At 31.8% G+C, this 14075-nt stretch overlaps 2 protein-coding genes across 4 annotated transcripts; one reads left to right on the top strand and one right to left on the bottom strand.

Annotated features, from left to right (window-relative positions):
* Positions 1–4766: 4766 nt before the first annotated feature.
* Positions 4767–9401, top strand: LOC18602354 (basic helix-loop-helix (bHLH) DNA-binding superfamily protein). 3 transcript variants are annotated; one of them, XM_007033687.3, is made up of 6 exons: positions 4767–5216; positions 6629–6752; positions 7719–7784; positions 8000–8065; positions 8675–8722; positions 8846–9401. In XM_007033687.3, exons 1-6 carry the CDS (start codon positions 5197–5199, stop codon positions 8996–8998), a joined length of 477 nt encoding a protein of 158 aa, XP_007033749.1. In that variant the 5' UTR covers positions 4767–5196; the 3' UTR covers positions 8999–9401. The 3 variants fall into 3 exon arrangements, with proteins under 3 accessions (XP_007033749.1, XP_017975767.1, XP_007033750.1); XM_018120278.2 differs by having other exon boundaries at positions 4872–5216; positions 6634–6752; XM_007033688.3 differs by lacking the exon at positions 4767–5216 and adding an exon at positions 6388–6404.
* Positions 9402–10847: 1446 nt separating this feature from the next.
* Positions 10848–14075, bottom strand: LOC18602353 (selenoprotein family protein). Its single transcript, XM_007033685.3, has 4 exons — positions 13827–14075; positions 12742–12800; positions 11714–11895; positions 10848–11233 (listed from the first exon to the last, which is right to left on the bottom strand). Exons 1-4 carry the CDS (start codon positions 14002–14004, stop codon positions 11158–11160), a joined length of 495 nt encoding a protein of 164 aa, XP_007033747.1. The 5' UTR covers positions 14005–14075; the 3' UTR covers positions 10848–11157.

Here is a 14075-nt window from a genome sequence, read left to right as displayed (position 1 = left end):
AGGTAATATTATTTATGAGTTGAAAAGAATTAAAAAATTATAAAAATTTCTTATAGAAAAACAGAGAAAAAAATAAAAAAGAAAAACTTATTAGAAAGGCCAAGTAGGCAAGTTCCGAGGAGAGTAGTACTCGATCTGTGAGCACAGCAAAAAGACGATAGGGATGAGGACTGAGGGATCAAACTTCAAAAGAGTTAACAGACAAATATCAAAACCGTGTGGGACCCCACCTGCCTTTAGACTAAATCCTCGTGGACTTTTTTGCGCACGGTCTCACTGCTTTCTGGGCCCCTCCTATCACTTAAACCATTTTCCCCCACTCCTCACGCGGTGGTCGTGATAATCACCGCCCCTCTATCGGACAGCCACGTGGCAGGAGAGCGACGATGAAGCGCGAGATGTGAGCAGAGGAGAGAGAGAGTTTGCGGATTTGGGAGAATCATCAGAGGAAGGTGATTGCAGACAAGGGCGGGACCCACTTTCAGAAACCGCCCACCTGAATGCGGAAACTGCTCTGAAAGCGATTTCCCGCCATGTTAGAAAACACAACAGAAAACTATCATTTATAAATTAAAATACACAAGGACATTCAGTGATGAAAATTGAAATTTTAATTAAAAAATTTAAAACTCAAAAAATGAAAAAAATATAAATAATAATTATATACAATTTAAATTTATCAATAGATTAATTTTTCATAATTTGCTTTGATAATATATACATAATTTAAATTTATCTAAAAATATATAGAATTTTTCAATAATACAAGGCAAAAGCTTGATTTTTCATGCATCAAATTGAAGTCATGAACCTTTCTCTTCTATCTCTTCACGTATCAAACTCATATGCAATTGGGCGATGCCAAATCAGCAAGCAGTGATGATTGGATGCCCCATTTATTTGATCCCCTCTTTCCTTTTGCTCTTTTCCTATGTTGTCTTTCTCCTTTTTTTTTTTTTTTTCTCTCTATTTTTTCAATTTGTAGAGGTCATATCAACACGTGCTATGTTCAATTGAAGGGCGACCATACCACTAAAAAGTTTGAAGACACAAGATCCTCCTACTCATCTCCATTTTCAAGTATAATACTTCCTCCAATGCTTTGATTTTAATGGTTTTTTTATGTTAAAATTTTAATAATTTTATATTATTGATGTCATTGTTCAAAAATTTTTAATGTCAAATAGTAAAAAATTATTACAAATAATATAAGTGTTAAAAATGTATTATAAGTGCTAAAAAAGAAGAAGAAAGTAGACATGATTTTAAGACATCCTAGAAATATATGGTAGATATTTATTTAGAAACAAAAAGAGTAATTAATTTATATATTTGATATAAAAAGACTTACCATTCTAATATAAAAGCTTATTAGGATCTTTCAGTTTTTGTTATGTATGTAGTCAAGTTGAAAAATAAAATGAAATTTGTATTTAAACATTTTTCTTGCTTAATTATGTCCCGTTTAAAAAATAAGGTTCAAATATTCCCTTCTTATCAACTACAATAATGATAATAAAATCGTACAAGTTTTTCGATAATCGAACTAATTAAATAAATAAATATATCATAAAAGATCATTTCAAGTTTTTAATCTTTATTATGAAGTGGTATTTGATTATAGAAAAACAATAAAAAAATGGATTAGTAATGCTTAATTAGGCACGTCAATTTTAGTCAAATTCAATACTAATTCTTTAAGGGAGGGTCTCCGTACACCCAAGACCCTATATATATATACACACACACCATATCATTCAACTAATTTTAACCTATTTTTATCTCATTCATGACATTTCTAGTCCACCATGCAAAAGAATTAACTGAATTAATTAATTTCGGAAACTATTGGGGGTCAAAATTCACTTACTACTAAATTTTGTGAGACTACCATAATTAACTTTGAAAGCAATTATTTCTAATTTAAGCATAGAGCAAAAAGGTTGACATAAATAAAGTAAAGCTTGTGTTAAAATTTTGATGTTGTACTTTGGATGTTTGATTCTTAAATGTTGAAAGTAAGTACCACACCCGTGCTTTCTCCAAAGGCTATAATCATCCAAATATTTTTGACATTATTCATATCCCAGTGGGGCATTATAATTATGATTCACATAAAACATTCTCATCTTTTTATTTTTTTTCTGCCTATATATATAACAAACTTCCAACTTAAAAAAAAAATGATAGGCCAATTTTTTTTCTCATGTCTATCTTTCGATAATTATACATAAAAAAAAAAACCGAAAGTATAAGCACTGAAAAAATATTAATTTTTCAGCATAATTAATCCAGCTTTAAATGAAACATTAAGACTCTAATTAAGCTTAGTAAATTTTTTGTCTCGCTTGTACTATACATTGGGGAATATTTTGCATTTTATTTAACGCTGATTTGTTTTTGAAATTCGAATGTAATGATTTTAAGTCACAAGTGTGAGAATTTAGATATTAGGATATCTTTTGATGGATTTCTTACTTGATTATTTTATTTTAAAATATATATATTAATCTATATTTTTTATAAAGATTAAGTTTAAATTCTCATTCTATAAAAAAATTTTGAAAAAAATTTAATACCTAAAGTCAAATTTAGATGAATAACTTACATTGTCTTGAAATAAAATAATATAAAAAGATTGAATAATTTTTTTCTTCTATTTATAATAGTATAAAAATTTAAAATTTATTTAACTTAATTTTTAACTTGAGCTAAACTCAAATTAGCAAAATATGTTGATTTAGTTATAACTTTCACAATTTATAAATACTTATTATTTTGGAATTATTCAATCTTTACCCAATTTACCTCTTATTTAAATTTACTCAAAATTTTTTATAAAACAATTTTATTTAAATTTAAATACTATAATCAAATTCTGTTAAATTTAAATTTAAATTATTAATTTGGGTTTAAAAAATTTGTAAATACAAAATAATATTATACAAATATTTATAATTATAATTAGTTCTATCAACTATAAATGTTGTCTTTAATTCAAAAAATTTCAACCTAAAATATATAACTTGAAATATTAAACAAAATAAAAACATAAAAAATAAATAAAAATGAAAAGGATGGAGTAACTCAGATTTTATGATTATAATAAAAGGTTTGTTATGCCCAAATTAAGCAAGTTAGAATGAAGACTTATTTTTATAATCATTACTAATTCCATATCTCCCTTTTTCATTATTTAAAAAAAAAAAAACTAAATCAACCTATTTTGCTAATTTGAGTTCAACTCAAACAAAAAATTAAGTCAAATAAATTTCAATTTTTTGTACTATTATAAATAAAAGAAAAAAAATTATTTAATCTTTTTACATTATTTTATTTTAATATAATGTAAGTTATTTATTTAAATTTAATTTTAGGTATGAAGTTTTTTTAAATTTTTTTTTATAAAAGGAGAATGTAAACTTAATTTTAAAAAAAGTAAATTAATGTACATATTCTAAAATCAAATAATCAAGTAAGTAAATATTTATATATATTGTTTAACACTATAAATCTTTTATACTTAACTATTTGGCTTATTAATCATCTACTTAAAGATTTGTATTTTTTAAATATTTTTTTTAATTTAGTCTTTTAACATATTAATTTTACTCAATTTAGTTCATATATTATATATTTTTGTTTAATTTAATCTTTATAACGTGACACAAAAATTTTTTTGAAAATTTTTTGATCTGCCACGTAGCACTGACATGTTGACTTGTCAACATTACCACATAATCATGTTAGTGCTATGTGGTTTTGTCATATTATCATATCGGTGTCACGTGACATGTCACATCATTTTGTGAGTGTCATATCATCAAAATATGTCACATCAATGCTGATGTCAGCATTGATGTCATTTTTTTAATGATAAATTAAAAAGGTTCGATTATTTGATTAAATTGAAGTACATTAATTTTGAAATTTAAACTTCCAAAAAAATTAATTTTTATTTTCTAATATATAGAAAAATTCAATATTTTTAGGTTACGCAAAGAGAAGTGAATATATTTCCATTTGATCAAAATACCCACCAAAGTAAATTTGAAACTTACTTTTATACGTTAAATTTGAAAATAATGATATAATAATAATGGCTCCTCAAATTAAAAAATTGAAATTAAAAGAAACAATATGTTCCATGTATCTAAAAACTTGCAAAATTGAAAAAAAAAAGCGATTAATTATTCATTTGATTTTGTGAGATGTAAATTCTTAATTCAATTAATTAGGCATCAAAAGATAAATTCTTGCATTCTGATACCTACTTTACTGATTTTAAATTGATTATTTAATGTAAACAATAAAAAGTTTCCCACTAATTTCTTTCTTTTTAGAAAAAAAAAAGAGTTAAAAAATTAGCTTGTTAAGAGCAGTTTAATTGTCAATTTGATATCTTTAATCTTCAATTATTAAAGATTATTTTGGTAATTAAACAAATAGAAATTGATGAAGCCAAGCCAGCTAAGTTTGAAAAGAGAGTGAGAGAGAAATAAAGGAGAGTGTTGAGCGTTTTCACAAGTCACTTTCAACCATGGTTAGAAAAACGGACAATAAATCTAAGCTTAAATCAACCACTCCATCTCTCTTTGGCTCTTTGCATGGTTGGATATTAGCTGTCAAATAAGAAAACAAGAACAGACTATTCACACATTTTCCCCTTTTTCAAAATTTTCTTTGTTGGATTTTCCTTACACAAATCTCTTTATTTTATTGCTTTCAAAAACCTTATAAAGACTCTTTCACAAACCCCATTTCTTCTCCCTCTTCTTCCCAAACCTCTTCTTTTACATGCACACACTCTTTCTTGGCTTCTCTGAGCCTTCAGCAGTGTTGGGTTTAAGCCAACTTTTGCAGTTTTTGGATTAAATTTTTTTTATTCTTCATTGAGCTTTTCAGCTTTTATACGCAAGACCTGACAAGTTTTGGCGATAAAGTTTCAGTTTTAGCCTTAAAAAAAGTTTGCTGTTTTTGATGTTTTGTTGAAGAAAGATAGAACTGAACTGACTTTTGGACTTTGGGGTGTTAATGATTTTTGTTGAAAATAATGAAAGTTGAAGCATAAAGCCTTCAACTTTGGCTTTTCCCTTATAAAGTTTTTGTTGAATTTGGGTGTTTTCTTGCGTTGGGTCTTGAAGATTTTTGACGTGTAGTGTAAGGCTTGAGATTTTGCTTTGAGCTGTTTTGGCAATGCAGACTTTATGTTCTTGGTGAGTTGCTGAACTCCTATATGTGTTTCCTTTTGGTTTCTTAAGTTGTTCTTCTGGTTTAAAGAAGCTTTGTTTAATTGTTTGTTAATGTTAATTCTATATATATATACCCATTAACCTTTTTTTTTGTTTTTTTTTTTTTATGAATGATACTCTGTTTTCCATGAAATTTAGAGTTCTTGCTTTTATTTTCTTGATCTTTCTCTTTTATATTCTTTTTCATTGAATGTTACCTTGGAATATTTGTTTAGTCATAGTTGTGTTGGAATTAAACTGAAGGAATGAGAAAATTACAAATGCAAATTAGATGTATTTATGGTTCATTCATGCATGTTCATCTATATTAAGGTACTTTCTTCATCTTCTGGGCCCACCAAAGATAATTCATTAGTTAATCACACACAGCAATCTTCACTGTGGTTTTTCCATATTCATCTATATGACGGTACTTATCTGAAGCTTGGAGCTTTTTCCACCATCAATTGATTATTGCGCTTGGCGTGATTAATGAAATGATGGTACTGGTTTGTAAGTTTGTGTCTATGACGTATTGCTGGTGTATAGACTTATTCTTATTCCATACATTATTTAATTTTTTTTTTTGGGCTGTTGTTTTCAATTGTTTATGTAAGTAGGTTACAGTGTTTTTCATTGATTCTTGCAACTGTTGTCTGTTTCTAAGCCTACAGTTATTTAATTATGGTGATATTGTTTTTAATTGTGTTGTTGTAATTATATTAATAAATGATGTTTATAAAATTATATGTCTACTGGTATATAAATGGAGTATTACCCGCTGACCATGGAAGTGCATGTTTTTTGGGTTATCATATTGACAATGCAATGGAGTCTCGTGCAGCTTATATAAAATTTGATTTTTTTAAGGTGTGTACTGATGATGAGATTAAGCTCATTTGTATGCTCAAATTGGATGTCTTCTGCCGTTGATGCTTCTACCAAAATAAGTTTCATTGATGGTCAACTGCAGTATCAAATTTCTTCTTTGCTCCCACCTCACAGGTGGCCTTTTCCCGCTTATATGTGTCTTGGTGCTTTTATCAATGTCCAAAGGCAAAGGGGACGATCACCCTTCTTAAGAAGGCCTAAAACTTTCCAATATTCTTTGGTCATTGGGCATTTTGTTCTGCCTTTTAATTTCTTCTGGTAAATAAGAACTAGCTGGAGCATGTGAGTAACCTTAGATTAGACTTTCTTTCTTTCTTTTCCTTTTAATTTGTTTCACCACCCTCAATGGGTATTGATTGTTGTTTTAGTTTTGCTCTTGCATTTTCTTTTGTTAAATGACCGAGCTTAAAGTTTATGGAAAATATGGAAGAAAGTTTCAACTTATGATTTAATTATGCTTATTTCAGTGTGTGATTCTTTTTTTGTTTTTTTCTCTTTTTAACTAGTGAAGAAGGGATAGAGATCGGAAAGATTATGGAAAACAAAAGGGGCCCTTGCTCTGTTGACCATAGCAGTTTCACTTCTTTGGCATCCAAACGGCAAAAGGCTGATCTATCGATCTCCACAAAGGTTTTTAGCCTTCTTTACTCCCCTTCAAATATCCCCTTAGTGAATATATCGTCTTCCACATTCATTTTATTGCTATACTAAAGGAACATCTTGTACCAAGAGTGATGGGGCACTCAACTCGGTTCAGTTTGACTATAGCTTAATCCCCATTAGATGAGGTTATCTACATGTGACTTTCTATGCTATTCCCTTTTATTTCTAGATCAACCCACCTGTTTGGTTCTTACCAATTATCTCTTCTCAAAATATCTAGTAGTTTATCCTATTTGTTATGCTCTATTTTTTTGGACATTTCAGTGCAATATACAGATTGAAGTAGATTTGTTTATGTGTAAACTTTGATTTTGAAGCTATATCAACCAGTACAACAGTTGAAGGATTATGTGAGAACAGCCAACAGCTATGTTTTCAGATAGCAGTGAAAATGAAACCTTAGAAGCTTGATTTTAATTCGATTTTGACAAGTGAAAATGTGAAGTCTCATGTTTGACATTCATTTGAGTTTCCTGTCTCTAACATCCGAGAATAGTATTTTAGCATGCCACTAATGAGGCTACCATATACCTTTTAGTTCAAGTGGAGCGTACTAAGGCTTGAATCTAGGCTTTCTGCCCAAATCCTCACCAACCCAAACACTAGTTTATATAATTTCACTGTCCATGAAATGAACAAAATTTCTGGTTTTAACTTGTGCTGAAAACCTATGCAAACTTTTATTTGACAGTCAACTTTTCTTTCAAACAAGATGCCTAGTTATATCCTCTTGGCATAGCTTGTATTCTTTTTTAACATATTTTAGGAAGGCATTTTCTCCTGAAGATGGGTCCAAATGCATTTTCAGTCATTGCTTATTTATCAATCATTGGTTATCTCTTCATTTCTTCACTATGTACAAAACTAAGTGCAACGTACCATCTGATGTGTTTGTTGCTAATATTAATCTTAATTTACTCTTTTTGGCAATAGGATAGGAAAGAGAAGCTTGGTGAACGCATTGTCGCTCTGCAGCAGCTTGTTTCACCATATGGAAAGGTACATTCAACAATTAGTTGTTTACATTGGAGTGGCAATACTTTATTTAGTTGTAGTACTGGATATCAATGTTTAGACTTGAATGTCAAGTCTAATATGTTTAGTCTGCTAAAAACTTCAATGGTTATGCTAATCTGGTTGTTATTTTAGCATTATTTGGCTTTTAATGATGTTGCCTATCTTGCTATAACTGTAAAGCTCTGTTTTCATTGCAGACCGATACTGCTTCTGTCCTCCTAGAGGCAATGGAGTACATACGATTTCTTCATGAACAAGTCAAGGTTGTTTTTCTTGCTTATTTTACCTAAATTATCCTTGCATGCCTGTTAGTTGGTACTAATTGCAAATTTTAAATGCATGCTTCCAAAGATCAGCAATCACATACTTAAATTAAATATACTGTGTAGAAGTGTTTAGATTGTTGGATTGGGAATATGGTGTGTTGATTTATTTTCAAATTTCGTTATGCAACCTGGGAGCTTCAACAGTTCCAGTCTCTGTCTGGCACTGATCATTGAACAATTTCTGCTTATAATTTTAAAACATTCAAGCTGCGAACAACTTAAATATGTCTAGGAGGAGCTCTTGGTCGTTCAGTTGGTTTTATGTCTCTTTTTGGACTCAGCAATTTTCGAAGTGCGAATAAAAGGGAATAGCAAATAAAAGCAAGAAAAGAGGAGTGAAAATTGATAGAAATGTACTCTTTCTCCTTTTAAAGATCATTACATCATCATTAATGGCTAAGACCTAGCGTGCAGTGGTATGCTTGTGGTATTTGAGTCAGATAGGTGTATGAAGTCTGTAAATGTGCCGTCGGCAATTTACTTTTATGTAGAAATGCAAATTTAACTTCAAATTTCTTGGCGTTTGTGTTTTTGGGGTGGTTTCAGGTGTTAAGTGCTCCATATCTCCAAACGGCACCAACAAACAATATGCAGGTGAGCATTTCTATGTGTTGTTGGAACACCTTTTATGTTGACACACTATAGAGACATTAATTAGGGAATCATCATTCGAATAAGTTACGATTTTGCTTTAAAGGTATTTGATTCTTCCTCCAGGATGTAGAGCATTATAGCCTGAGAAGCCGAGGTTTATGCCTTGTTCCAATCTCTTGTACTGCTGGAGTTGCTCGCAGCAATGGTGCGGATATTTGGGCACCCATCAAGACTACATCTCCTAAGTTTGAAAAGGCTATCTCACAATTCAATTGACATTTTATTTCACAGCAACTGGAAGGCTTTTAAATCCACTAGAATTGGATTAGAAGGTAACCAACTTATTGTTGAATGCACAAAATTTTCCCAGGCAGATGCAACTTTGTAACAGAAATTTATAGCGTGATGCACTAAGGTAGGATGTTGGTAGGCAAAATTACTAGTCTTTGATTGGGAGAATTGTGTATCTAAATGCAGCCTTGCACCTTTGTAGTTTTAAGCTGGTGCTGGGAACAAGCTGCATTCAAGCTAGTCAATTACAAAATCTTCTTGCTCTCTCCTGATCAAGTCATGTAAAATGTATATTGATGAACCTGAGTTGAATAACTGCTTTAAATTGTATCTATGAATATAGGAAGGAATTCCATGGTTAATATAGCCCTCTCTTTTTAAGGGATCATTATGAGTTCTTGTCAACTGCATGACTTATTTTATGCATTGCTTGAAGAATGTGTTGGGGTTGCAAATTTCGTTGGGAACTTAATCTCTCAATGTTTATCTTGGGCTTTGATTTGCCATGAAGAAGTAGCAATAATTGCAAAAGCTCACCAATCATGACCAGATGGAGAGGAGAATTAGGTATTTCTGAGCTCCTTTTTGATCATCTCCAAATGCTCATGGTACCAGCTAGTTAATGTGTAAGGCTATGGTCAGTGGGGGTTGTCATATGAAGTAAGCCTTGCCTCTCAAAATAGGGTTAGAATGTGAAAGCCATATTGGGAAAACGGATTTAAGTCTTGGACAGTCTCTTTGAAACATATTCACATTATGAGAGAAGTGAAAACGATCTGAACCAAAACGACTGGCAGCGTCTTTAAAATTCAACGATGGCATTAATGAACGGTTGGGCCTGCTGCCCTTAGGTCAAAGTTTTCCGCTCTGCTGTTGAAAGTTACTTTGCAGGTACAGTTTACCGGTATTAGAACGCATGTCTTCATCAATGGCATTCTTTACCAGTTGTCAGTCACACCGTTTGATGATATGAATCATGGACCACCACCATCAGACATTCATGCATAACTGCTCACGCAAGGGACCCTTTCAGGTTGACAATTTTGGTCAGTGAGCTGACCACTGGCACCACGAAAGATCCTACCTATGTATCATATGGCCATGGTTGCATAACCTGTCCTAAGTCTCACCAGTCACCACCTAAAATGCCCGAAAGTCTAAAAGATTTAAGTTTATATAACCAACAACACCCAGTAAATGCATCCTGGTGGGGCGTTCTCGTTTTTTGCCTGTCCATATTTCCCCGCTTTGGAACCAAAATAATAAAAATAAAAAACCAATTGTCAGGAGACCCCACGAGTTTGTATCCGTAAATCTTGGTGCCTTATGGTTTCCCAATTTTCAGTAGCGAGTTCCATGCTTATTGTTAAGCTCTTGATTAATGCAACGCCTCAATTTTTAGTATTTTTTATTATTATATGTACAAAATATGATATAGAATATGATTATTTTAATAATTACCCTTTAGTCACTTAGATTCATCACTACTACAGACACATTAGTATCACACATGCATGCAAACAAATGCACTAGGAAGGGGTAAATTCTATCCCTAGTTCCTAATTTTTTATTCTGATCTTACTTAAATCTTTATCATTGAATTGTTTCCTTTGATTTCTTTAACATTTTAAAGTAATTTCATGTTGATTTTTTCGTTACATTGTTCTGTTAACAATTAAGAGAAATACTAATAAAGTTGAATCAAAATAATAACCAGAAAAAGTAATCCTTCCCTTAAACAGTGAAGCTGAGCATCAATAAAATTGTAAAACTTAGTAATATGAAATTGAAGCTGAGCATCAATGAAAAGGTGGCTAGGGGGGCATCCATGACAGGACAGCAACAGTAAAGCACAGCTAATCCCATATAATTTAAATCCCATTGAGGGGCACAATGAATAAGCCCTTACTTTAAAAGGGGCCAGCATTAATTCATGTCACTTCACTTCATAGTAGTATCTAATTAACTGTATACTCCATCATTTGTTGTTCGTTCTCTTTCTAAAGAAAGGAAATTAATAAGTCATAATTAAGCACATGATGTAAAAATGACAAAGTCTTACCAAGATTAATTCACTCAATACACTTGCCGAATTAAATTTAACTTTCTCTTGCAAGAACTGGAGTGTGAATGAATAAATCAGTCTATGAGCTTGCCGAATTAGGTTTGACTTTCTCTCGCAGGAACTGCAGCACGTGTTCTCGTTTCCAATTGTCGATTCTGCAAAAGAATGACAGAATGAATAATTAGGAGTCTCATTATTTTCACCAAAATGTAAGCACGAATAATGCAAACTAAAAAGAGATGAGAGAGCTGTTATTTTCCAAGTTCTAAAAAGGCTGGATTTTAAAAGTCTTTTAAAAGTCATAATAGAATGGTCATCCTCAATCTCAACTGCATTTCTGCATGCTATGCAGATCTGGGGGCTAACAAGATGAGATTTATTGCATAAACAAAGGTCATATCTCTTTATATGGTTTCTTTCTAAATAGTTTGGGAATCAGGAAAAGAGGGAGAAAATAGAAGGGGCAGGTTAAGGATGAACATGCTTGAATGTTGAGTTGAAAATACCAAACTTAAAATTGTGAGCATTATCATCGGTTTGGCGAAAGCATATCTGTCCAAGTAAATTCCTCTTTATTTAAATATCACATCTCAAGAGTTCAACATGAGCTATCTGCATTAACAGAAGCACCTAACCTTATAGTTTCCTTATGTTGGCCCTCATCATCCAACATGATCAACTTGGGTGGAGAATTGAAAAGATATTGAAGTTTAACAGTTGGGAACTTGTCCTTCTCTTCTTCAATGAAACCAACAATTTCGGGATAGAACACCAGTTTCCTCATGCACACTTCCAGTATTGCACCTGAATAGGTAATCTGCAATTTGCATGAATTTGGGTGTGAATTTAGAAAATTAAAAAAAAAAAAACACCACAGCATGCAATACCAAAAGTAATAAACAATTTATATTCCCACTGAAAAATGAAAAAGGCAATTGAGAACAATCAAGCATATCACTATCTCTTTTATATATCAGTATCGCTATCCCTTTCCCCCTTTCCCTGTCTTTTTTTGGGATAAATACTGTTCCCTTTCCCGAAAGAGAGGAGAAGAGGAAAAAATACAGAAGGCCAAATAAATGCAAGATTATGTGCAAGTCAGATATATGGGGCTTCTTGCACTTAAAGATAACTATAGTTGGGGAATTAGTAGTTCCATGACACACATTGATGGACCTAGAATACAATAGCGGTTAAAAGGCATGTTGGAAAAAAAGATGAGACATGTTACAGGTTCACACATGCAAAGTCCACTAAGAAACTTTACCTCGTAATATTTACTATGGTATAAAACAGTGTCATGCTATCAGTAGTATTCGCAGCTGTATATTATATACTAAAGAATATGCTTGCTAGAGATTTAATAAGAATATAAAAGTCCATTAACTCTTTTGCTAAACAGCTACATCCTCCCTTTCCTGAATTGAAGTGCAAAAAGAGTACACAACTCTTAATCTAATCTGAAAGGAAACTGAATGCAATCTCCCGCTATGCTCAATAGAGAAAACATTGTGACAAAAAACATTTTTTTTCAAAGAAAATAAAAAAAAATAAGGGAGGATGAACATTAAGAAAGATTTGAAAAACAGACATGGGTGGCTGAAAATTTAAAGCCCTCCCTGGCATCAAAAATAAAAAATCACCTACAAAGCATGTTACATACCTTACTAATGGAATCATCCGAGTCTTCTGTACAACACTTCAAGCAGTCAGATATCAACTCTGCAATCAAAACATATATATTAGCCGTGCATTTGCAAGTAGAGTAGTCTTTTGTCTTGAGTTCAATATGCAACTTTTTTCCTTTTTTGATAAAACTTCAATATGTCATGTAAACATGCCAGACAGGTACGTTCTTTCAAATCTGTAGTCTCACTAATTTTTTGTTAATTAACTGCATTGCACACAATGATATGTTGCCAAATCACACCAAGTTTTCCCAACCGTAAGCACTAGTACGCTATGGTTCTGTAGAATCCTCCCCATTTACCATATCAATGACAGGGGCATCATAAAGCAGTAAAATCATAAGGCAGTGTCATGAGTCGCGATATGCAGAAATTGAGTTTGACATAATATTCCTTTTTTTTTTTTCACTCAAGGTAGATTAATTGAATTGTTCTACCGTGGACTTACTCCTAAGAAAGCCACAGCAGCGAAAATATCATATTTGGCGAAAATATCATATTTGCTCCTCTATCTCTCCCTGTGCAGTATGCCTTCATTTAGTACAACATTGAACTATATTGGAGAAAGTATCTATAACTTGCATACACAGCAATCGAACTTGAGCTCAGTTTTAATGAAATAAGGACCCTAATTAAAAATTTTGAGGTTTGAGGAGAAAACCCTTTAGATCAAACCTAAAGTATTCATTTATCCATAGTTAAAATAACACAAAAAAAAAACCTCAAAGTGAAGTAAAATTCACAATTGAAATTTGACCTTATTACATAGAATAGAACTGCACTACAATCAACCAGCAAAAGAATCAAAATTGATTCATCAGTGCTCCAATTTAAGATCAGACAAAGCCCTCTAATTCCATAATAATCAAAACCCAGAAAGATAAGGAAACCCCAACAGAAAACACCAAAATCCATACAAGGAATCCACCAAACACACAAAACCTTAAAATTTCCAAATATTAATCAAACAAAGCGCTAGAACAGCATACCATTGTAAAACCCAAGTTAAAACGTTTGACAAAAAGTATATTTTTTTAAAAAAGGGAGGTTAATTCAATACCTTTGTCCTTGACATACTCAGAGAAAGTGTTGCAATCAGAACAAAGGGCTAAACCCGTGAAACCCAGATCCTCACATTGCTTTGAGCTTAGCTGTTCTCTTGATGATGATGCAATCACGGCCGCTGATGAAATTATAACAATTATTAATAAAAAATAGTATAAAACGTTCCTCAACATCTCTCTCTCTCTCTCAAAACTTCTTTCTCTTTCCAAGTCTTCCTCTTCAGGGTTGCAAGTCTCTTCCTTAA

The sequence above is a fragment of the Theobroma cacao genome, chromosome 4 (assembly GCF_053813885.1).
Source record: "Theobroma cacao isolate CCN51 chromosome 4, ASM5381388v1, whole genome shotgun sequence".
Lineage (NCBI taxonomy): Eukaryota > Viridiplantae > Streptophyta > Magnoliopsida > Malvales > Malvaceae > Theobroma > Theobroma cacao.
This window is presented reverse-complemented; position numbering and strand designations above follow the sequence as displayed.

What these genes read in the sequence shown, in the direction of transcription:
- LOC18602354 (XM_007033687.3), top strand. Translation starts at nt 5,197, where the DNA reads ATGCAGACTTTATGTTCTTG. An exon ending in ATCTATCGATCTCCACAAAG is followed by an intron (nt 6,753 to 7,718) that starts GTTTTTAGCCTT and finishes TTTTGGCAATAG; the next exon opens with GATAGGAAAGAGAAGCTTGG. An exon ending in TTGTTTCACCATATGGAAAG is followed by an intron (nt 7,785 to 7,999) that starts GTACATTCAACA and finishes TTTTCATTGCAG; the next exon opens with ACCGATACTGCTTCTGTCCT.
- LOC18602353 (XM_007033685.3), bottom strand. Translation starts at nt 14,004, where the DNA reads ATGTTGAGGAACGTTTTATACTATTTTTTATTAATAATTGTTATAATT. An exon ending in CGGATGATTCCATTAGTAAG is followed by an intron (nt 11,896 to 12,741) that starts GTATGTAACATG and finishes TGCAAATTGCAG; the next exon opens with ATTACCTATTCAGGTGCAAT. An exon ending in CAACATAAGGAAACTATAAG is followed by an intron (nt 11,234 to 11,713) that starts GTTAGGTGCTTC and finishes ATTCTTTTGCAG; the next exon opens with AATCGACAATTGGAAACGAG.